General features: G+C 39.9%; 1 protein-coding gene across 1 annotated transcript; it reads right to left on the bottom strand.

Annotated features, from left to right (window-relative positions):
- Nucleotides 1-21,695: 21,695 nt before the first annotated feature.
- On the bottom strand, nucleotides 21,696-24,386 carry LOC145430378 (uncharacterized). Its single transcript, XM_080305414.1, has 4 exons — nucleotides 24,321-24,386; nucleotides 23,637-23,831; nucleotides 23,044-23,447; nucleotides 21,696-22,500 (listed from the first exon to the last, which is right to left on the bottom strand). Exons 2-4 carry the CDS (start codon nucleotides 23,773-23,775, stop codon nucleotides 22,324-22,326), a joined length of 720 nt encoding a protein of 239 aa, XP_080161540.1. The 5' UTR covers nucleotides 23,776-23,831; nucleotides 24,321-24,386; the 3' UTR covers nucleotides 21,696-22,323.
- Between the last annotated feature and the right edge of the window lie 229 nt (nucleotides 24,387-24,615).

Below are 24,615 nucleotides of genomic sequence, written 5' to 3'. Positions count from 1 at the left end.
AGTTGCTGCGGGGGAGCTAACCGAGCTGAGAGTGGCTGCGGGGGAGCTAACCGAGCTGAGAGTGGCTGCGCAGACGATAAGCAGCTCGCGTTGACATCCGCCACACAAAACGCAGCCCCTGAATGAACAGTCATGCAGTCCGAAAATGAAAAAGAGTCCTCACTCACCACAGCCGGCGATTTAGAAGCCCGAACGTCCGGCTGTGGGGTGGCGCGCTTGCGGCGCGATCGGCGTTTCCTCCCCGCAGACGGCTGCGACGGGCCGGGCAAGATCACGTCCGGCGAGTCGGGCAGCGAGGCAGGAGTGGCTGGGAGAAGGTGCGGTGTGAGCCGGAGAAAAGCCTGCATGGTCGGAGGAAGCGACTGCAGAAGCCATGGCAGGCCAGAAAATAGCCGTTGTAGCCGACTTTCCACGGCACGACGAAGCTCCTCTGGAGGGTTCTCCAGCCATAGCCCGAGGAGAATCTCCACGTTGTACGCAATGTCGTCCTGGAGCTCCTCGGACGGATTTACTGCTGCTGGGTCCATGGTGGCTGGTTCGTACTGTCACGGTTTGCCGGGGCAAGCCGTGTGGAATATGAAATAGGACCCAAAATGCGGCAGCTCTGGTGCAGATGAGTGTTTATTTGACAACCGAAAATACAAACAGCAATGGTGTGGGTACCATGAAACAGGAATACCTAAACTGGGTAGAACTAATAACACAAACCAGAAACGAGGATGCAGGGAGGTCCGGGGAAATACATACGGGAAGACGCAGGGAGACCGAGGGGAAACAACACAGAAGGGTGGAAGGGAAATAACACAGAAGGGTGGAAGGGAAATAACACAGACGAACCAGCAATTACTAAGACAGAAAATACAACTTAAATACACTCAGAGAACACAGGGAGATTACACACAGGTGGGAAACACAGCTGGGAGTGATTAACATAACGAGACTAGGGAGGCAAACTGAAAACACTCACATAAGACGCAGACCTTCACAATAAAACAGGAACACACGGGCAGAACAGAGTAAATACTAAACAAAGGAAGAACAGAACCAAAATCGAAGAGAAAACACAAAATGCTGGGTCAAAAGGACCCAGGATCATGACAGCTTCGGGTCTCTACTCTTGCCTCCCTTCCTTCATCCACCTGCTGGCCTCCACCACTTGCTAATGTTATTGAATCTGTAGAAGCTCCGCGATAGCCACCACACGAAGTAACGAATAACGAGCCTATCTAAATCCCAGTAACGAGTAACGCGTTCCTGGTTTTGGCATAATAACTAGTTACCGTGCTCGTTACCACAATAATAACGTAGTTACTGTAACGCGTTACTTAATAACGCGTTAGTCCCAACACTGGTCATGAGACATTCTGGCAAAAAAAATCACGGTTTTAGTAACGCAGTAACGCAGCGTTCCTACGGGAAAGTAACGGTAATCTATTTACCGTTTTTGCAATAGTAATCCCTTACTTTACTCGTTACCTGAAAAAAGTAATCAGATTACAGTAACGCGTTACGCGTTACTGCCCATCTCTGCTGAGAACCTTCACAGATATACACTACTATACCTGTTTGGGGGGGGTTCCCCACTTGCCAAATCCCACTTTACTTCTTGACTATATGTTTCTGCTAAGATATTGAGGCAAAACTCACTCATTTATTCCTTTTCCATACAATTTAGGCAACAACCTATATTGTTAATAATCTGGTTAGCTTGTCAAAAAATAACTGGTAAAAAAAGTCCTCCTAAAAGATTTTTTTATTATTTGAACGTTAAAGTAGATGCTTCTTTATTGTATTTCTCTAATGCTTTCATTTTCTCTTCATCTTGACTAAGGCACATTTTACTTATTATTTTATAAGGGAAAGGGAAATGTTTTTTTTTCTGTTGTATCATATGTTTCAGAACTTTACTTTTTTCAATTTAAAGTAAACAATTTTTGACTAAAAATGCTTTGTATGCAATATTTATGAATACTGAGAGGCCTCACTCTTTACCATTTATCATTTTTAAAATTATTATTATTATTAGTCGTAGTAGTAGTATTCATTTTCTATGGGTTTAATTTGCTTTTATCAACAAGATTATTAACTTGAATTTTAGATTGAATCTGACTGTAACAGACTCATCATCAGCATGGATCATCTTAAAGCGTAGGTGTCAAACTCTGGCCCGCGGGCCAAATTTGGCACGCAGCCTAATTACATTTGGCCCACGAAGCCATACAAAATTACTATTAGAGCTGGCCTGCCAGTATTATACAGTGCATGTACTGCTAATACTACAATTCCCAGAATGCTCTGTTGGTGTTTTGGCGCGTCAGTCATGACAGGACCCATTAGCACCCTCTCTTCTGTTGACCATAGTCATAGCAACCATGCAAATACTGCCATGCTACCTATCCCAAAATGGCAAAAAGAAAGGCAGAAAACTGGAGCTTTCTGGACTGGTGGGAGAATATGATGAAAATTTGATAAATGATAAAATGATAAAATTTAATTCAGAAGGCTGCAAATACAGTGGGGCAAAAAAGTATTTAGTCAGCCACCGATTGTGCAAGTTCCCCCACTTAAAATGATGACAGAGGTCAGTAATTTGCACCAGAGGTACACTTCAACTGTGAGAGACAGAATGTGAAAAAAAAATCCATGAATCCACATGGTAGGATTTGTAAGGAATTTATTCGTAAATCAGGGTGGAAAATAAGTATTTGGTCACCTCAAACAAGGAAAATCTCTGGCTCTCACAGACCTGTAACGTCTTCTGTAAGAAGCTTTTCTGTCCCCCACTCGTTACCTGTATGAATGGCACCTGTTTGAACTCATCATCTGTATAAAAGACACCTGTCCACAGCCGCAAACAGTCAGACTCCAAACTCCGCCATGGCCAAGACCAAAGCGCTTTCGAAGGACACCAGGAAAAGTATTGTAGACCTGCACCAGACTGGGAAGAGTGAATCTACAATAGGCAAGCAGCTTGGTGTGAAAAAATCAACTGTGGGAGCAATCATCAGAAAATGGAAGACATACAAGACCACTGATAATCTCCCTCGATCCTGGGGCTCCACGCAAGATCTCATCCCGTGGGGTCAAAATGATCATGAGAACGGTGAGCAAAGATCCCAGAACCACACGGGGGGACCTGGTGAATGACCTGCAGAGAGCTGGGACCAAAGTAACAAAGGTCACCATCAGTAACACACTACAACGGCAGGGAATCAAATCCCGCAGTGCCAGACGTGTTCCGCTGCTGAAGCCAGTGCGTGTCCAGGCCCGTCTGAAGTTTGCCAGAGAGCACATGGATGATACAGCAGAGGATTGGGAGAATGTCATGTGGTCAGATGAAACCAAAGTTGAACTTTTTGGTATAAACTCAACTCGTCGTGTTTGGAGGAAGAAGAATACTGAGTTGCATCCCAAGAACACCATACCTACTGTGAAGCATGGGGGTGGAAACATCATGCTATGGGGCTGTTTTTCTGCCAAGGGGACAGGACGACTGATCCGTGTTAAGGACAGAATGAATGGGGCCATGTATCGTGAGATTTTGAGCCAAAACCTCCTTCCATCAGTGAGAACTTTGAAGATGAAACGAGGCTGGGTCTTCCAACATGACAATGATCCAAAACACACCGCCCGGGCAACAAAGGAGTGGCTCCGTAAGAAGCATTTGAAAGTCCTGGAGTGGCCTAGCCAGTCTCCAGACCTCAACCCCATAGAAAATCTGTGGCGGGAGTTGAAAGTCCGTGTTGCTCGGCGACAGCCCCAAAACATCACTGCTCTCGAGAAGATCTGCATGGAGGAATGGGCCAAAATACCAGCTACTGTGTGTGCAAACCTGGTAAAGACCTATAGTAAACGTTTGACCTCTGTTATTGCCAACAAAGGTTATGTTACAAAGTATTGAGTTGTATTTTTGTTATTGACCAAATACTTATTTTCCACCCTGATTTACGAATAAATTCTTTACAAATCCTACCATGTGGATTCATGGATTTTTCTTTCACATTCTGTCTCTCACAGTTGAAGTGTACCTCTGGTGCAAATTACTGACCTCTGTCATCATTTTAGGTGGGGGAACTTGCACAATCGGTGGCTGACTAAATACTTTTTTGCCCCACTGTACATTTTTTATTTAAGAAATGAATTCCACTGATGTGTTATTTAATTGGAATTTTGATTTTGCATGTGTGCAATATTAAGTTATATATACGTTTATATAAGTTATATATATTGTTTAGTATTAAGCTTTGCTTGTTCCATATTCAGTTTTTCAGCAAAACTTGTTTGAGTCCATAAAAGAGATTCCTTGTTATATTTGGAGGAAGTTTTTTTTCAGTGAATATTAATGTTAGCCCGCGACTTTGATCCAGTTTTGAATTTTGGCCCACTGTGTATTTGAGTTTGACACCCCTGTGTTAAAGGGTTTCAGCTGTACCCCAAAAGTTGATTCTGTTCATCTGGACATAGCGTTTTCAGTGGGAGAAACATTTTGTCACTCAGCCAACTGACTTCAGTCTCACCTAAATGCAGGTTTCCCCAACCTTTTAAACAGTATATTGGCATAAAGACGGAAACTAGCACCACCGACGAACAATGGACTGTGAGGTCGCATTATGATCATTAATATGCAAATTGTCATGACCACTGATCAGCAACCAGTGATCAAAAGCCATTGATCCACAATTGATCAATAATACATTGTCAGCAGCTGTACAAAAACAGACTGGTTGTATATTGGCAGCTCCCTCCTGGGTGAAAATAGTTAAGTGGGGTTTTTATTCAGGTCTCTATAAATGACCGACAACATTTTATTTCATAATAAAAAACATAACTTCAATTTAACCGAAGCAGCTGCAACATGTTTTTATTTTATTAACAAATTATACAATGACAAACTTATCTGGAATCAAACACTTTCAATCTTTTTGTCCTTTAATTGAAAATTGCAACAATATTGTGTACAATTAGTACAGCATGATTTTTACAATTAGTAAAAATATTGTTGGCTGTGTATGTTCAATAATGCTGACTTTTACAAACGTGCGGAGTTTAGCAGAAAAAAGGGAGAGAAAGGGTGAGAGAAAGAAAAAAAAAATCTCATGGCTCCCAATAAGGAGCCGGCTCGCGTCGTTCACTTCAGAGTCGGCTCTAAGAGCCGTTTCGTTCGCGAACGACACATCACTACTGGCTGGGAACCCCCACACATACAGCATGTTTACAAGTGGTGTCATACTGATTACTGCCCCACTTCAACAGTGACATATGGAACCTTAGTTTTACAAACATTAAATTTACACAATAAAAAAAATTTAACTATATACAATACAGTTTTGAGAATGCTCACAGTATATTATATCTCAGCTACAGCTGCAACATTTTTTTTCTTTTATTAACAAATTATACAATGACAAACTTATCTGGAATCAAACACTTTCAATCTTTTTGTCCTTTAATTGAAAATTACAACAATATTGTGTACAATTAGTACAACATGACTTTTACAATTAGTAAAAGTATTGTTGGCTGTGTATGTTCAATAATGCTGACTGTTACAAACTTTACTGAGACTCTAGGATGGCACTGAACATTACATCAAAGGCCAGTCCACCAAACCATAAACCTCCAGTCTAAATTTACAAAGTAACATTTTATAAAATTAAACCAAGATAAAGGAAAAATGGTAGCAAATTAACTTCACATTCTTTCTAAAAGACAATGAAAAGAAACGGTACATGCAAGGGGAAGAGTGTAAATAAAATGGCTGACAATGACTATTAATCTTGCGCTTCCTTGCAGGGATATTTAATCAAACACAACACAGGAACATTACTGGTTTGAAACATTTTACTTTCTCAAGAATATATTTGATAATAATGATGTCTTGTGAATCAGATTTTCAACTGGGGCTCCAATGCTTCAATCTGGGGCTCTCCTCAGCTCTTCCTGGGACAGTGGCGCGGCTGCCCCTCTGTTGGTCTTCCTTGGTCTCTTGTGTTCTGGGGGCCTCTGGATGTCTGGAGTCTTGATCTCCCCCATACCTGCTTCATGCCCTGGAGGACGGGGCTGTGGCTCCCCACACCCTCTAGCAGATCATTACATGAAGGAACCTTTTAAATACAAGCGCGTCCATGCTCACAGGTGTACACACGGGTGATCACACACACAAACTACACCCTTTTTGGCTCCTACCTCAAAGCACACTGTGCGCTGTCGATCTTACGTGCTGCACAATAATGTTTAATATTTAGTATTTACTGTTACATTCCCATAGATCATCGTGATGTTGTTTATTATGTTGCTCTTTTTTTTCTTCTACTTGTTTTCTTTTTTCTTTCTCAACAGGTGATCCAGGTGATTGATATATGTATTTTTTTTTGTCTGCTTATTTTGTTGGTTTTTGCCCTTTATCCCCGTCCCTCTTCCCAGCTGTTTTTCTTTCCCTTTCTTTCTCCCCTTTCTTTTCGCCAGCAAAAAAACAACAAAAAACAAAAACAAAAACAAAACCAAACAAAAGAAAAAAAAAACAAAAAAGCCAAAAAAAACAAAAAAAACAAAAAAGGAAAGCAGAGCCTGTGGAACACAAAACAAATAAATAAATACAAATTTTAAAAAACACTCTGTCGTTCAGTCTCCTCACACATGCGAAATAAATAATACAAAGTCTTTGGATTTAAACTTACTTAATATTATGTCGATCATCATCATCTTCTCCAAGACTCTTCTCTGAAGGTTTTTCACGTGTTCTGAAACATTTATCTCTGCTTGTGGAAGTTGCTGGGGGTCTGGCAGTGCATTCTGAGCTCTAGAGCAAAGTCACAATTTTTACTCACAATATACTACTCTTGTGCAATTGGTGCACTGAAGATATTACTGTAACTATATTCAGCTCTCATGTCCCTAACGACTGATGATGTATTTTTAAACAAATAGAAGCACAAGAAATTAAAATTACACATACTAACCTTACCAATGCAGTTCTAAAGTTCAGCAAATAAAAAAGAACAGTATTAGACATTATTTTGTGTGCATTTAATCTTTGTTATACTTTGAATAATTACCTGCATGAATGAGCAATTAGGTCCTAAAAGCTTTTCTAGGTCTTTCACAGTGTCAGAGAGTGAAAGGATGCCTCTGTGGAGATCTGTCAACCTCTGTATAGTATTAATCTTTCGAGTCTCCTCTTCTTTTAATGCTGCTATTCTGGCTTCTTCCTCTCTCCCCAGGAAGAGTCTAAGCTTCTGAAAGTCCTCCCGAATCTTCTTCTCTGTGTCATTCCTCTGAGTCTGTTACAGAAAAAAACAACCTGTCATCTTCTTAAGCTCTTAACGTGTTTAAGATTTAACAAGCCAAAATTCAACAGGTACCTTAATATGTTCAGTTGATGAGTTGCACACTTGCTTGAATCTTTCAAAAGCTACCTGCTTTCCCATGACATTCTTGGAAAAAGTCTGAAATAAAAGTACTCCTTCAATCAAAAGAACAAGAAAGCACTGAAAAAAAAAAAGATCTGTGGGTGTGTCTCAATCAGAAATGCAAGTTTAAGTACAAATTACATACACCCTTCTATCATAGTTTTAGGCGCAACAAAGAATTTAATGCAATTTAGCCCAGTCAATAGATAAAAGTGTCTTCACCTGGTGTGGCTCTGATGGGACATTTCTGTGTCCTTCTGATGTATCAGTGAGCCTTCCTTGTTTGTGTCTTTCACTCAAACTCTTCAGAACAAAATTAGACGGAGGTTCAGGATTGTAGATGACTTGACGACAGATTGAGCATTTTTTATCTTTTTTCACTCTCCAGTGGTATTGCACACAGTCCTTACAGAAGCTGTGGCCACACTGCAGCGTCACAGGTTCAATGAAAATACATAAGCAAATTGGACAAGATATATCATCAGTGACAGATGATTCTTGTCCACTCTTTGTGATGATTTCCAATTCTTCATCACTTGACTTGTTTTCTTCCTTTATGATGGAGAATGACTTTTCTTTTTTCTTATTCTTAAAGTCGACTTCTTTAGGTATGACTGTTTTGGGCATATGGAGTGTAGGATTAGAAGGTGTCCGGCGTGATTTTTCTGCAAATGGCAAAATTGTTAACAATCTTAATATGACACTTCTTAGTTACAGCTCATTAAAACAAAACATTACAAATGAATTAAGATTTATATTTTTTGTATGATGTGGAAATATATATAGCAGTTAAACTGCAATGTCATGGCATTTTACCTTGGGTTAACTTTATTGCGAGGTCATTGAACTTCATCCTAAAGAAAATGTCGATTGTAACCTCTACAGCACCATCTTTGCTGTAAACTTGCACCAGCTTGTCAACAGTGTCTTCTCTGGTAGCATTCTCCAGCTGGAACCTAAAGATAGGTCGGGATCCTTCTCTCATGTTCAGAGCCAAGTACCACTGAAAGCGCTTTAGCTCAGAGTCACTTAGCTCATCCAGGTAATCCTTAAGCCATTTTTCATTTTGCACCGGAGTACACATCTTTAGCTGTCAAAAAGTCAGGTTGAAGAGGCAAAGTCTGTTGTTGAATGTCGTCTTCAGATGTGTGGGCTGATGGTCATAGACAAGAAACGAGATGTTAGGATTCATTTATGAAAGAACACAAAAATATCCTCAAGAGCCTTATTTAATAGATGAAAGCTGAGCTGATGGCCGTGTTCAAAGGCAATTATTTGTGTGAAAAAGCAATCTGAAGATAACTTTTAATTATCCTACTGGATGAGGTGATGTGCAGGCTCAAAAAGTTTAAAATTTTTTATTATATAATAAATTAAATTGAATATATTTAAGTGATTGTATGGGATATGCTTAAATTAAATTGTTTCAATTCTGTATCGTTTATAAATGTCATCATAAAATGAGGTGAAGGTCTTGTAGTATCTCAAAGGCAAACCAAATAACTCTATTGACTCCTTCAATTTAATTTTCTTCTATTTAAACAAGAATAAAAAATATTGGTGAATTGTCAACAATCATCACTCCATTATGTGTAATGTATTATGTTTAGAAAATAATTAAAAAACACTTTTTATATTTTGGGATAGCTGTGTCTTGTTCTGATCGTTATGCAGCACTTAAAAAAAAACAAAAAACCAACCAACCACACAAACTTTGACAAACTTTGTCAAAGGCACTGAATTTATGCACCCTGTGCGTTACAAAGCAGTTTATAACGGTGACATGGATCTGTCTCTTGTAACTCGTTATTTTTCAGTGTGTGTGTTTAAAGTTGTAAAGGGAGCATAATTTACCCCTATCACATTTGTTTTCTAAAATACGAGAATAGTTTTCAGTGTCTAAACCGAAACGACTAAAGTTGAAAGAAAACACAGATTTACAAATTTGCAGAAAAAAAAAGTGCAACACACAAATATCCCAGGCGAATACGATCTAGTGTCTCACAAACTTGTGACTAATGTCGCTGCCATCTCTCTAGCTACTTAACGGGACATTGCAGCTTTCTAAACCGCGACCGTCTTCGCTACCTGCCCAATAATACCGAGATCCACACCAAAGGACATTTAGTATGTAACATACATGTAAGCCTTGGGACGAGGCACACCCCAGCCAGCATTGCAATTCCTTAATAACATTGTTTGCTGCTCACCTCTGCTCCTTGGGCCAGCTCCCGTTTATTCACACGAATGAGGTCTAGAACTGTTCTTCCTTCCTCATTTCCTTTTATACAGTCATTGGCCAGACCTGATTTGTACGGTCCGATTTTGCACATGCGCAGTAAGGATCGGGGAGTCCTGATCCGTAACTATCTTTTTATTTTTCATTTTTGTCTACATTATATTGCAGTGTTTCATTACTGCAAACATTTTAACATATACTTATTATTGTTAACATCTAAACAGTTACTCTGACCTGTAACTATCGCAAAATGCTTTGAGCGGAAGTACCGATCAGGGTTTCCGGTACGGATCGGGTAGCAAAAAGCAAAAAACAAAAAAGTTGGTATATTTCAGTTGCACTGTCTCCTCGTGGAGTGTCTTAACTATTTACCCCGTACATATGGAATTTGCACGGGGTTTTGTACGCTTGCTGCAGTCTCACACTGACAGGAAAACCACAGCAGCTATGCATCACTTCAGCATAGTGCATCACAGCAAACTTTACCACAATACTGCAGAATAACTAGCACAGCCGACACCTCACTGCTTAGTACCCACAACTTAATTTCCTTCTTCTTTCTTTGTTTCTCTCTCTTTTTTTTTTTTTACATTTTAAAAATCCTGTCCCATCTACTTTAATTATGATCTGAATGCACTGTGTGCATGCGCAAGTCCTACGTCACTTCCTCTCTTTGCCAACATTTAGTAAAATTCTGTCTTTTGGATCTTTGCAGATAATCAGACCTAAATATGTTGCTTCATTTTTAACTGTTATATTACAAAAACTCTGAACATTACACTCTTTGACAGGTAATAATTGACATTTATTTAAGTTTAGGACCAATCCAGACCCTTTTGAGAAATCCTCTATTACATGTAAAGCACTTGGCTGGCATTTTTAAGAAAAATTATGGTATCATCTGCCAATTGACTGATGACAATCTCTGTCTGCTATGTTGTCTAAAGGAATTTGGTGTAGCTTGGGTGAGGAGATTACTTTTATGACTGGCAGGAAGTCACAGATACAGAGACACACACACACAGTGCTTTAACCGTTACAACGCACCCACACACACAGGCACTCACGTGCTCGTGCATACACACACAAACACAGAGTTTGCAACACATCATGGGGGGTTTATGATGGGGTTACTTCTATAAAGCTGACTGTAACAAACAAAGGAGTGGAAGATCTGCAGAGGGACACCGGCCTTGCACGTCTTCCCTTCTAGCAGATGCATGCTTAAGGTCAACTATCGAACGGCATATACTTTAAAGTAAAGGCTTTAAAACCAAGTTAGTACAAACATCGCTGATGTCACATAACTTTGCCGAAATGTGTTGTTACGAAGTCAGTTTCATCCCGGTTCTTTTTTATTCCTCGGGCATCCAGAGACGGCCCCGGACTCAGTAGTCATTTCACAAAACCTTTATTCATCTTCAGTTAATCTTACAGAGATTGTGATGATTTTGTGGATAATTAAAGTCGGTCATATATCCACAAACACAACAAGCTGAAACTCAGTGATGCTGCTCGGTTTGCAGTCCTGAATATCACAGCACAAGCAGGATTCACTGCACTGTTAATGTTAGCTATGTTATATTGCTGCCTCTGTTCGGTGGTGTCGAGCCAAACGGACTTTAACGTGTGTTTGAACGAGCTGACGGTTCACTTGTTAAGCTGAAAGAAAGATGCTTTAATCACAGGAGTCACACATGTGTCCACTGTACCATCTGGGAACTTTAGCATTCGTAATAACACAAACACTAAATCCTCCTTCTCTGGTGCTGTTTTGTAGCAGTGTATACACCTGAGACTGTCACCTGTCTGTCTGTCCTGCACTCTCTCTCTGTTTCTTTCTCTCTGATTGTGTAATAAAAGTATGAACATGTATTTATAAGTTACACTTGTGTTTGAATCCTGCAGATTATCACATTCGATTTCCACGTGTGGCAACTGCAAGTGTCCAGAGTGAGGACAGACTGAGGGACCCACTGCTGCACATCATCTGTGAGGCTTTGCACCCCTGATGATCCAACAGGACAAACTCAGCAGTGTGTGAGGAAGAGGAGGAAGAGCCAGCAGCAGCTGACAGATGGAGAGAATAGACAGACTGTTCCCTGTTTGTGAAGGACTGCTAGGAAAGTTTAACATAACTAATTGTCTGTCCTGAACAGAGAGGGGCAGTAACATGTTGCTTGTAACGCGTTACTGTAATCTGATTACTTTTTTCAAGTAACGAGTAAAGTAAGGGATTACTATTGCAAAAACGGTAATTAGATTACCGTTACTTTCCCGTAGGAACGCTGCGTTACTAAAACCGTGATTTTTTGCGACAATGTCTCATGACAGTGACGTAAGCGAGTGCGCCGTTAGTGACAACAGCTGTGTGCAGATCAACAATGGATCACATATCGATTGTGGGAGAGAGTATGAGCGTGCAGCGTTTAAAGCGTGGAAGTACCGACCTTACTTTGAGTTTGATTCCATAAAAAGTGACAAAAACATTAGCGTCCATCGTGCGTGGGAAGAAAACTTCTTTTTACAGCGAAAAAAAACCCTAAACTTCCAAGCAAGCACCGAGTGCGCAACGACGTAATGGGAAACTCACAGAGAAACACGCGGATTCTTCAACTGACCGCGGCACACCTGCACCAGGGTAAACCTCCGCCTACCGTAGTCCTGCTTTACAGGTGAAAATAGAGCAACAGGACCGCTGAGTCTTTGACTTTATTTATTTTCTGCTGTGTTTTACTTGCATCTATTTGAAAGAGTGAGCGTAAACACAAAAAAATATTTTATTTTATGTGCTGGGATGTGTAGAAAATAGGTTTAAATGTTAAACTAATTTATTCAAGTCAGAGAATGGTGCATATAATTAAATTTTTGCTTGATGCATAAAGTTAAAAGATTAAAACTGATAAAACAAGTTAAAAAAAGAGACTTTTCCATTTGATTACATTTTGTATGATGGATTATGTAGAAAAAGGTTCTCTTTGATGTGCATAATGCTCCCGCTGACATAGCAAGAATCACAGTTGCACAACAGTAGTTTGCCACCACCATTGTGTGAATGTGAGAGGTATGGAACGCCAGGACTGCCATAATGAATTAATTAAATACACCATTAAATAATTAATTAAATGTGTCAATAATTAATTAAAATTGGAATTAATTAATTAAATAAATAGTTATGACACATGTAATTAATTAATTATTGACACATTTAATTAATTATTTATGTATTTCACATTTTAATTAATTATTGACACATTTAATTAATTAATTATTGACACATTTAATTAATTATTTATGTATTTCACATTTTAATTAATTATTGACACATTTAATTAATTATTGACACATTTAATTAATTATTTAATGATATATTTATTTATTTCATTTTGGCAGTCCCGGCGCCTGGCTCTCGTCATGAAATAATTTTATCTGTCAGCCTCACCCATCAAACTCAGGGGGCGGGGTTAACGCTGCCCATGCAGCTTCTCTAACATTTGATTGGTTGCCGTGCAAAGTAAGTCAAAACAGGTCGATCCTAGATAATCGATTGCTTGTGTAGACTTGGGGCAGCCAGTTATCCCAGAATGCAGATCAAATCACAGGCAGCAATGGTGGTGGTGTAGTTTTAAAATACCCCGTTTTTCTGTCACCAGCTACACTTTTAACAGTGTTTTAGCCGCGAATGTCGCGCCGTATGTCTGGTCAGGTTGTCAACATAGAACATGCTTGCAAAAGTGCTCAGATGTTTTCAGAGATTTCACTAGCTCTGCTAACAGTTAGCATGCAGAGCGCACCGAGGGGGTACGTTAACCGGTTTGTTTACATATTCCACTCTCCGTGTTCCACATGTTGCATTCGCAGATTCTCATTTTCACCGAACGATCGTCTCTTTCCGCCTGGTCTTGTGTCTCTGTGCTTCTGTAACATAAAGAACGAGCTGACATTTTTCTCACGAAACCAGCGATCAGCTCAACAGACCCTCAGTTTACCTGCATGCATCCTCCTCCTCATCTGTCAGCTGTTTAACACCTGCTGCTAATTCAAGAAACACGCCTACGTTACCTGGTGATAGTCACAGTTTAACTGGGCAGCCGGTGCTCGATATAAAGCAATGTCAGCGCATTTTTCTGCACAAGATAAGTAAATATAGTGTTTTCCCCGAGCGCAGAGCTGCTGGAGCTCGTTTCCTTACAGAGCACTTTATAGGCGAACAGCTTCATCAGCGGCTGATGTCCAATCACCAGCACACAGCTTTCAAACCTCAGCTGAGTTTTAGCTCTCAGTGGTTAAACGCTGGACTTCATTCACTCAGGTTCTGTCTGTCGGGTCACGTTTACTTCGCTGTTTTATTTACAACTGAGCAAATCGGTTTGGCTGAGGTTAAAGTTACGTTTCATAACTGCATAGTTTCACAGACGTTTAATGGTTCACTGGCACATGTGTTAGACTGAACTATCATCTAAATATCATCTGTTTTTTAATAGTTATTCAACTGTATTCTAAGCACCAGCTGTCTGTTAGAATGTGATTTTTTTTCTCTCTCTGTTGGCAGAGGTATAAAAATGCGCAGGAAAATCTGACGTGCATGGCAAACTTCACCGACGATATTTAGGGAGGAATAAACACACATCAAACATAAATGAACCATTTGCCTGTCTCCATAATTGAGAGAATTTTCTCTTCTTATGTCAACACTCTCTCTCTCTCTTTTTTTTTTTTGCTTTTTCGGTCATGTTATGTTTACCTGTCAAAGGCTTGTTACAAACTATGAAACACATTGTGCAGACTTCTGGATGTTAGAAGAAAACGAATACTGCTCATGAATGAGACTAAAGGCAGGAAGGTGTCCTTTAAAACTAAACATGTTAATAGGACCTCCCTGTTTATATCATAGTTTATGATATAGCACGTGTATTTCAGTAATAGCCTGCTGAGGCCACTATACGTGCTGGCCTCATATCAAATGTGAAGGCAGACTGAGTCTATGTTTAACGTTTGTTTATATCTAATCTTCCTTTTCAAACATTTAAACAGCAGCGAGTCTGCAGCTGAGGGAATACAAATTCAAATTGTCGGAACAGGTTTGCTCGTTTCTTGGATTCATTTGGTGATTTATTAAATGTATAACTGTAATTCTAATCTGCTGCTGAGTCTCTTACACTTTTCTTTATGCTGTATATTTTCACGTCTCTGGAATAGTTGGCAGTTAGATAGTCAGCTGGGAAACTCATGGAGCTGAGGATATCGTGGATATGCTGACCTCGCTGCGTGGTGTACAGAGCGAGGTCAGCATGATTAATATTCACAATAAAAATATTAGCCGAACATCATGAAGTCTGTATGTGTTTCATAGTGTCGAACAACCTTTGTACAGTTAAAGCCAGCAGTTACTACATGACGGAAACACCAACGTTATCTCTTTTATGTGTTTATACACAGGTCACGCTGATTACTGAACAAAAACCCAAAGATCAGATGTTAAACAGATTTGCTCTCTCTCCTCCTTAAACATTGTGGCATGAATAAGGCACGGCGGGACCACAGAGCGACGTTCAGAGCCAACTTTATTTGATTCACATCACACCACACCACCACCAACCCCTGAGTCCCCGTGTTTTAACACGGCGGGCGTGATTGCGGATGCCGTGCAGGTGCGTCCGCACGGCCCCGCAGACCACGCCCCACCACATACCCCCATCGCCCGATTGAGGCCGGGGAGTGATCCGGCCAAACCTACTCCCCCCCGCGACCTGGGGCGAGACTCGGCCCCTACACATCGGCGCCCCAGCCCCCGACCAAGCGACGGGGAAGCGTCCGTTCTGGTGGCCGCCCGCGCATCCAGCGGCAACGGCGAAGCTGGTCCGGAGGTCGGCCGCGTAGCAAGCGGACACGGCCCCACCGGCATGGCCGTGTGCTCCTGCACACAGGCGGCTGGGCAGACGCCAGGCGCGCAGAATCGACTGGTGGCAGCGAGGCTGGACTAGCCAGCCCGCCGATCCCCGGCCTAGCGGGGCTGTCCCGCTCCTCTGCCTCCAACTCCGGCTGCACAGGCTGCCCTGGAGCAGGGACCTCCGTCTCCCCGCACAGCTGCTCCGCCACCGCCTCAGCCACTCCCGTTTGGAGCGGCTCCCCGCACTGCGCCTCCGCCCCCAGCAGGCACCGCCCCTCGCCCCCCTCCGGGTGGAGCGACTCCTCTGCCTCCGGCAGGTGTAGACCCTCGCCCGCCTCGTCCTCCGATTGGAGCGGCTCCTCCACCGCTCCCGGCAGGAGCAGCCCTTCACCCGGCTGCTGCTCCTCCTCCTCCGGCAGGCTCGGACCCCCGCGTGGCTCGTCCACCACCTCCGGCTGCCGAGGTGACCCACACGGCTCCTCCACTGTCCTCGAGACACACTTGTGGGGGTGGCGCCCAGGCCCAGAGCAGCGCTGCCAGCTCTGCCATCTTCCCCAGGTGGCGTTCGCTCTCCTGCCGCAGCTCCTCCTGTTGGCGACGCACCTCCGCCGCCTGCTTCCGCTGGGTGGCCGCTATTTCGGCCACCATCTCGGCCAGCTCTTTCCTTTCCTGGCTCTGGTAGGTACCCGCCATGCCGCCTCCTGGGTTTCGGCACCAATGTGGCATGAATAAGGCACGGCGGGACCACAGAGCGACGTTCAGAGCCAACTTTATTTGATTCACATCACACCACACCACCACCAACCCCTCAGTCCCCGTGTTTTAACACGGCGGGCGTGATTGCGGATGCCGTGCAGGTGCGTCCGCACGGCCCCGCAGACCACGCCCCACCACAACATGTTTTTAATGTTAGTTATAATTCAGAATTGGCGACTGAAACACGTAGGACACATAAGAACATCAGGAAATAAAACACCGATAAATATAACCTCAGTAAAAGAAGTCAGCGGGGGTTACTACAGCTGTGTACCGGGGCCTGCGCTTTGTCGGTGGGATTGCTTGCGAGGCGAGCGGGTCTATCCCACGCTTTGCCGTGAGACTGGGACGACATCTCCGAAATCATCGAAACACTTTTGCAAAGAGGCTGTATCTTGACAAACCGACCAGACACATGAAGATTAAACCACTACATTCTCGGCTAAAAAAATATTAAAACGGTATTTGGTAACACACAAACAGGGTTTTTCAAAGCTCAGTTCTGTTAGCTTCCACATGCCGGTTGTTGTGTGCTAGAAACAATGGCCACCAGGCCAAAGCAATGGTTTTGACTCGATCAGCGTTAACCCCGCCCCCTGAGTTTGATGGGTGAGGCTGACAGATAAAATTATTTCATGATGAGAGCCAGGCGTCAGGACTGCCAAAATGAAATAAATAAATATATCATTAAATAATTAATTAAATGTGTCAATAATTAATTAAATGTGTCAATAATTAATTAAATGTGTCAATAATTAATTAAAATGTGAAATACATAAATAATTAATTAAATATGTCAATAATTAATTAATTAAATGTGTCAATAATTAATTAAAATGTGAAATACATAAATAATTAATTAAATGTGTCAATAATTAATTAATTACATATATCATAACTATTTATTTAATTAATTAATTCCAATTTTAATTAATTATTGCCACATTTAATTAATTATTTAATGGTGTATTTAATTAATTCATTATGGCAGTCCTGGCGTTCCATATGAGAGTGAATGAATAGTGGAATTGTAAAGCCACTAAAGTCTCGAAAAGCGCTGCATAAATGCAATCCATTATTATCATTATTATTATAAGCTACCTTTGTAAGTTAAAAGCATCAGTATCAGCACCTGCTATCAGCAACAATGACCGCGTATTTACTTGGGATTGGATCCAAATTTTGCAACATCACATATCACACACACCACTGTTTCAAACCTTAGAGTGAAATGTTTTCTTTGTAAAGTTGTACAGTTGTCATTGTCACAGTCTATTCCAATGAACCGATCATACCAGTTACTATATGAAGCACAAACTTACATGTCTATTTGGTCGAAATTGGATGTTTTTCTGGGTATATGTTGCCGACTAAAAATGACCATTTATTGACCTGAGCTTCATACTGACAGTTTTTTATATTAATCCGATAACTAATAATAATCCTGGCTATCTTCAGCAAAGTGCACAGCCCACATTATTATTGCTGTTAGCACGCAATAATCTGTCAAACAAATTCACAAAACTACATGGTCATGTTAGTTAATGCTTGATGGCCAAACTATGTGTTAACAGCTGGAGGGGCTGTGTCCTGCATTAAATACAGATGGAGGACAAATAAAAGAGAGCAAATATTCCCCAACATAACTTGTGACCAGCAGGAGATCTACGTCTGCTGTTTCGAAGTTTTAAAACAAAAATGGGCTCATTTTGAGCCTCCTTTCAAAATAACACAGGAAACATGGAGAGACAAGGCAGGATAACACAAGCTTGACAATGGAACATGGAACATGTAGACATAAAACACATGACAGACTGGGGATGCATGGAACACAAGGAGAGGTAAATGAAAACAGATTAGGGAGACCAAGGCACAGGCGTAACTTACACGTTTAACATAGGGAACAAGACAGACTACACAGAAGACAGGACAAGACTCAAAAACATGGCGACCTGGAAGAAACATAAATTAGACTAAGACATACTAAATAAAAATACTAAAACTTAAAATTATCTTATAAGTAATCAAAAATACAAAATGGCTCAACTACAACCTTAACTAAGAACAACACATGAACTAAACGCTAACATAAGAAATCAACAATACCAAATAACTCAAAGCGCTGGGTCACAGACCCGAGACCCTGACAGAACGATTGGAAAAGTTGTTATTGTAAGCATCAAATAGCCTTTAAATGTGCTACATTTGCATTAGATAGAACAAGGTGCAATAGTTGCTAATAAAACATACTAACTTAGCTATTTCCTTGATTACTGATAACTGTGGTTTACAACATTTCAGTCCTGTTAGACAGTTTTTGTTTTTTTCATTTGAAGCACTTTTGTAAATAAGTCAGACGTTGATGTCATGTGTTTGTGTAAGAAGTTTTCCTGGTCAACAGATGTCGTCACCATCTAAGACCGATACATTCCAATGAACTAGGCACACCAGTAAAACAGAAACTATTCTCCCTGTTCACTAGAAGTGGACTATTTTTGTGGGTATAAGGTGCAGAACATAAGTGGTCCTTTATTGACCTGAGCTTCTTATTCACAGTTTTAATCACTGACATCTTTTATATTAATTTGATAACTAATAATGATAAACAAGAAACTTCCTTCAACAAAGCACACATCATGGTACACAACAATCTTATAAACATATTAAATAATTTCAGTATTGGGAAGGTTACTTTTAAAATGTATTCCACTACAGTTTACAGAATACATGCCCCAACATGTATTTTGTAACGTATTCCGTTACGTTACTCAATGAGAGTAACATATTCTGAATTCTTTGGATTACTTAATATATTATCATGCATGTTTACAACAACATGAATGTACTATTGCTGTGTGATTTATTGCTATTACTTAAGGATAGTCGCCATACCAATAACAACTAGATTTTTAAATCTTAATATAAAATGAGTAACAGTATGTTGACATTAAGTAAGGCTGCACTTTTAGCAGTGATCTCCTATTCTGCGCGTATATAAAACAGGTCTGTGGCTCCGAACCGCAGTAAGGGGACCTCTGGCTAATATGTCGGGTTCTGTGTCGGGCTTGTAGCCGAAAACTAGCTTTTCTTTGTTGTCTGGGTCAACTTTGCTAGCGAGAGACAGAGAGAGGCACTGAAAGGCTGCTCCAATGGAACTTATTGTTTCGGAGGAAAACACGAACACATAGTCGAGTCTTAATTATTTACTTACAACTGGGCTACACTGCCCATAAGGCTACATTCTTTAGGTCTATGCCTGTAACACTCTACCTATTGCTTTCATATGAAAAAAATTTTTGAATAATAATTTTTTAAAAATACTTCTTCACGTCATTATGCAGGCCGAAAGTAGAGGTGACATGGGCAGCGAGACTGAGACACCGACATTAGAGCCTCTTAATGCGTGTTTTGTTTGGGTTTTCTCCAGCGTGGAATTACCAAAAATAGAGAAGGCATAGCCGAACATATGAAACAGGAAAAGACCGCCGTGTAATCCATTCATTTCAACAAAGTAACTGTATTCTGAATACCACCTTTTTAAATGGTAACTATAACCGAATACAGTTACTCATATTTTGTATTTTAAATACATAACATGTGTTCCGTTACTCCCCAACACTGAATAATTTACAAAACTACATAACCAAATAACATATTAGTTAATAGATGATAGCCAGGAAAGTAAAGTCTTTATAAAGAATTTTCAGGTATCCATACTTTCAGTGTTGTGCCAAAAAGTGTTGAACTGTGAAATGCAATATTTCCATCAGCTCAACAAACATCAGCAAACACACAAACACACATTTCATGGCTGATGATGCTTAACTGAATTATTTAGACTATCTATTGATATGTTTGTGTTTGTATCCTATTTGATCAAACTACTATGAAAGTTTTATAAAAGGGGTTTTTTGTTGTTGTTCTTTTGCTATGTGAGGTTCAGAAATTCTCACTAGTCTTTTCCAATGTCAAGATTTCTGTCAGTGTATGCTCAAATATGGGACTTTACAGTACTGCCTGAATTTCTCTTCATACTTTTAAATAGCCAAGTCGTGGAGATTTTTTTTCTTGTGTCCCAAATTACAGATTCAAATTAAATTTTTATCGTAAGAAAGGAACATGAACGTTTCATCTTTAATAGTTGCTGAGATATTCATGTTCAGACATGGCCTAAGATTTCAAAGAGTGAAAATCATATTGGCAGCACCTCCAACTGCCCAAATAACTCTAAAATTTTGTGTGTTTCATTAGTGTGGTATAATCACTGATGCTGTGAAGTAACTAGCTGCATTTAGTCACAGTAGTTTTTACACTCCTCCTTCACGCTGCAGCTTTCTCTGTAGAGCACAAGATGCAAGCAAAGTCCAAGTTGTGTACTATTGGTCTTAAAACGTGTACAAGATCATCTTTGATCAAACTGATTCAGTTCTGTACTATTTATATATGAAAAATAAACACTTTTTTAAAAATCTTAGATCATTTTATGTACAGTGAGATGGAGACTTAATACCATCTGTTTTTTAGACCTTTCTGTTCATTTAGAAAATTTCCAGGGTGCCGCTGAGTTGTCCAAAAAGTTACCTCCTGTCTTCTTTTTGCAACCACATTTCCTTGATGGAAATGTCATATGGTCAACGAAAGGAAGGAAGAAAAATGAATAAGGACTTCCGAAAAGAGATGCACAATGCAGAGTGTAAAAATGCAATTAAATTAGACTCTTTAACAGTGTGACAATGTCCAGAAGATAGACTGTAGACGTGTTCTTATCATGGTGTTTCATGCAGGCCACATACTAGAACCCTGAAAGAAAAAGTATGATTTCATGTTTGGATTTTTGAATTGTTCAAGGAAATGGAATATATATAATATATAGTAGATAATGGAAACTGAGCTATTGTGATCTCAAATGCACTTTGATAATATCATTTAATATCATGATGTCATGTAGAGAGCCTGTATAAATCTGTTCTTGAAACTGTGATCAGAAACAGATTCTGTTACAGCTGTGGGTTTACCAGCATTTCTATATCTATCTATTTATTTAGATTATAAAACATTTTTTAGTGTGATTACATACATCAGTTTGAGATTTTTAATCTCAATGAGATTTTTTACCTGGATAAATAAAGGATTAATAATAATAATAACAGCATGAACAGTTAGTGCGATATTCTGTTATCACACTAGCATCAAATTATGTCACTTTTACTGAAACCTGTGATTCATGGATTTGTATTAGACCTGACTAACATCATTTTCCTAGTCTACAGGATCACCATAATATTATTAGTCATCATCAGCATCATTTATCTCGATATAGTGAGATAAGAGTAAAGCTTCTGAGTGAACGTCTGGGTTTAGATCAGAATGGTTCTGCTTTCTTAAAAATATCCAGTCTTAATTTTTGATTTTACATTTTATTTAATGCAACTTCAGACAAAAACATAAAAGATAATCAAATCATCCTTCCCGATAGAAGACAGAAATTGATTCTACCAAAATAGAATATTACATATGAAAGCATTAGCGAGGCATCAGTCACTGAAAAGAAGTTAAAAACATATTAGTTCACAGTTTGGTTTCACACTCTCAGACCTGCACACTGTAGCTGTGCTTGTTGAACACAAGATAGAAGCAAAGTCCAAGTTGTGCTTTGTCACTTTTACGGCATACAAAACACACGATACTGCCCAAAGAACTTTAAATGATGTAAGATCTACAAATAAATAAGACTAACAGGAAAGACACGAGAGAATATTTAACATAAACTGTGCTACTTTTCATCTGAAAGAAAGAGGGATAAAAAAAACCCTCAAAATATACTGTTACAGACAACAGAATAAACCATTTCATAAAAAGACCAGCTCGTGATGAGTTAACGCCAGCCTGTTAATGCACTACATGAAGAGAAACCATATGAGGAGTTATGTTCATAAGGAGGAATGTTTGAGAGGGTCGTGAAGGAGCACTGGCTCATTTAACCCTCATATCTCATCAAGGTTATTATGTTGAAGTTAACTGAAAAGGTTTCAGTCTTCATCAGCTTCACCAAACGTGACAACAGTCGTTACAACTAACGTTTCAACAAATTTAATGATGAGCACATGGGGAACATTTTCTTTATGTTTGCCAAACACTGAAGTCTCCTCAGTCAGATCTTCAGACAGTGGAAGCTCTGGAGATGAAGGAGTCGACAACTTCAGGGGCTGCAGATTAAAAGAGCAGAACAGAAAAACACTGATGGTGAGTAAGAAACAGGAAATCTTCTCTGGATTAAAGATTATTGTGTTTTATGTTGCTAATCATCTTCTCTAATCCTGGACTAGAGGTGTTACACATTTATCCTTGTGTTCTGGGGTTCTCACTTTTTATTCTTAACACAGTTACTGTGTGGAAAAAGTTTGTGGTTACTATAATCATCCATCATGTCCCTAATGGATAATGGATAACTTCAAGAAAGCAAACACTCAGAAGCACAAGGAAAGTCAGTGAATAATAAAAAAGCTGTTCTCTGGAATCCCAGAGTAAAACTTTAGAGCTGAAAATGAGCTCCATAGAATCAACTGCTAATTTTCTGAGCACTCTGTGCGGTTGTATAAGTAGCTGAATAAAGATGATGTTGACTAGCTATCGCAGATCATCCATGATTGAGTCAAAGTGCCTAATAACCCTATTAAGATGAAGCTTTATGGTTTTATACGGGAGTATGAAACATTCTGGATCAACAGTAAAGAATGAAGCACACTCACCTGCACATTTCTTTGTCCTCCTGATGGATCAACTCTGTCGCTTTCACTCAAACTCATCATGGAAACATTAACTGGAGGCTCTGGGTTGTTGTTGACTTTGTTACAGAGTGAACATTTAAAAGACTTTTTCCACTTCTCACATTCTTGCACACAGCCGTTACAGAAGCTGTGGCCACACTGCAGCACCGCAGGCTCAGTGCAAACATGTGAACAAAGTGGACAACAATCCTCAATGAACGCTTCATCACTCCAGCTTAAACCACTGTTGGACTCTTCATCTGTCTTTGTGACTTCAGAAGGCTCTTCATCGACTTGATCTTCAAAGCCTGAATCTTCACGTTCTCGAACTTTAAAATCTAGAACTTCATCATTTGGATCTTTGTGACTCAGCACTTGAGGCCAATCTGGTGCAAATTTAAAAAGTACGTTAATAAAGGGTAAAGAAATAGAAATGGTATGGTTCATTTAATCACATTAACTGCTTAGTAACAAACAAATCGTTGCAGATCAATGAAGATTTAAATGTTTGCATGATGCACAGGTACAGATTGTGCCTTGCACACAGACAAACCCGCTGTACAACAACATTTTACCTTCAGTGAAGTTTACTGTGAGGCTGTGGTGTTTAATGCTCCTCAGTTTTTCCATTGTAACATCCACAGCATCTTTCTCATTAATCTCTACCGGCTTGTCTACAGTTTTCTCTCTGAAAGTATTCTCTAGGTCGCACATTGTTGGATTCTCTCTCTCGTATGCTGTGCAAAGCCAATGAAATGTAGAGCTGTGGGCTGATGGTGAAAGTCCAGAAACAAGACATTAGAATTAATTTATAGAAGAATTAAATTTTATTTAGGCTTAGAAATTGGGTTTTTTTTACCAGCAGTTTCTGGCTGCATAGAATTACAGTGACAGGTTAGAGTAAGGATAAAGTCACTAAATTTTCTATTAAAAGCAAGAAAAAGAAAAAAGACAGGAAGCAGAAAATTTACGCCTGGTTTGTTTTACTCTTTGAAAAGGTTCTCAAAGTTTCAGCTCTAAGTGCCAATAAAGGAGCCAACATAGGACTTATAGTTGTCTAAACATTACTGAGGTGCATTAACAGCTGCTGTACTTTGCATAATGAGGAATTTATAGCTCATCATCTGTCTGCAGCTGTGAGAGCATACCCCAGCACGCTGCAGAAAGTGACCAGAAGTCAAAGCCCACACAGTACAAAATTTACATTTTAACTTAAAATAGATTTTAAAATGGAACAAACTTATTAATTTGATGCTCACCTTTGTCTTTCAGGCTAACTCCAAGTAGCTCCTGGTGTTTTCCTGTGTAGAGCTGGTCTTTCACTCTTCAAATAACCAACAACTTGCTCACCTTGCTCAAGTTATTAGGAACAGAAGGGGGCGGGGCTGCTGTTTGTTAATGTGGTTTCTCTTTAATGCGATTGGTCAAAGTAAGCGGACAAACTAACCTCTCGACTTGCCCCTGTTTTTGCAGGGGCAGATTGAAGGCGATGTTAAATTGTTCATTCACGGTTCTAATTATTTGACATAATTTATAGTAATATGACAACTATAA

This window comes from Astatotilapia calliptera, chromosome 8 (genome assembly GCF_964374335.1).
Source record: "Astatotilapia calliptera chromosome 8, fAstCal68.1, whole genome shotgun sequence".
Lineage (NCBI taxonomy): Eukaryota > Metazoa > Chordata > Actinopteri > Cichliformes > Cichlidae > Astatotilapia > Astatotilapia calliptera.
This window is presented reverse-complemented; position numbering and strand designations above follow the sequence as displayed.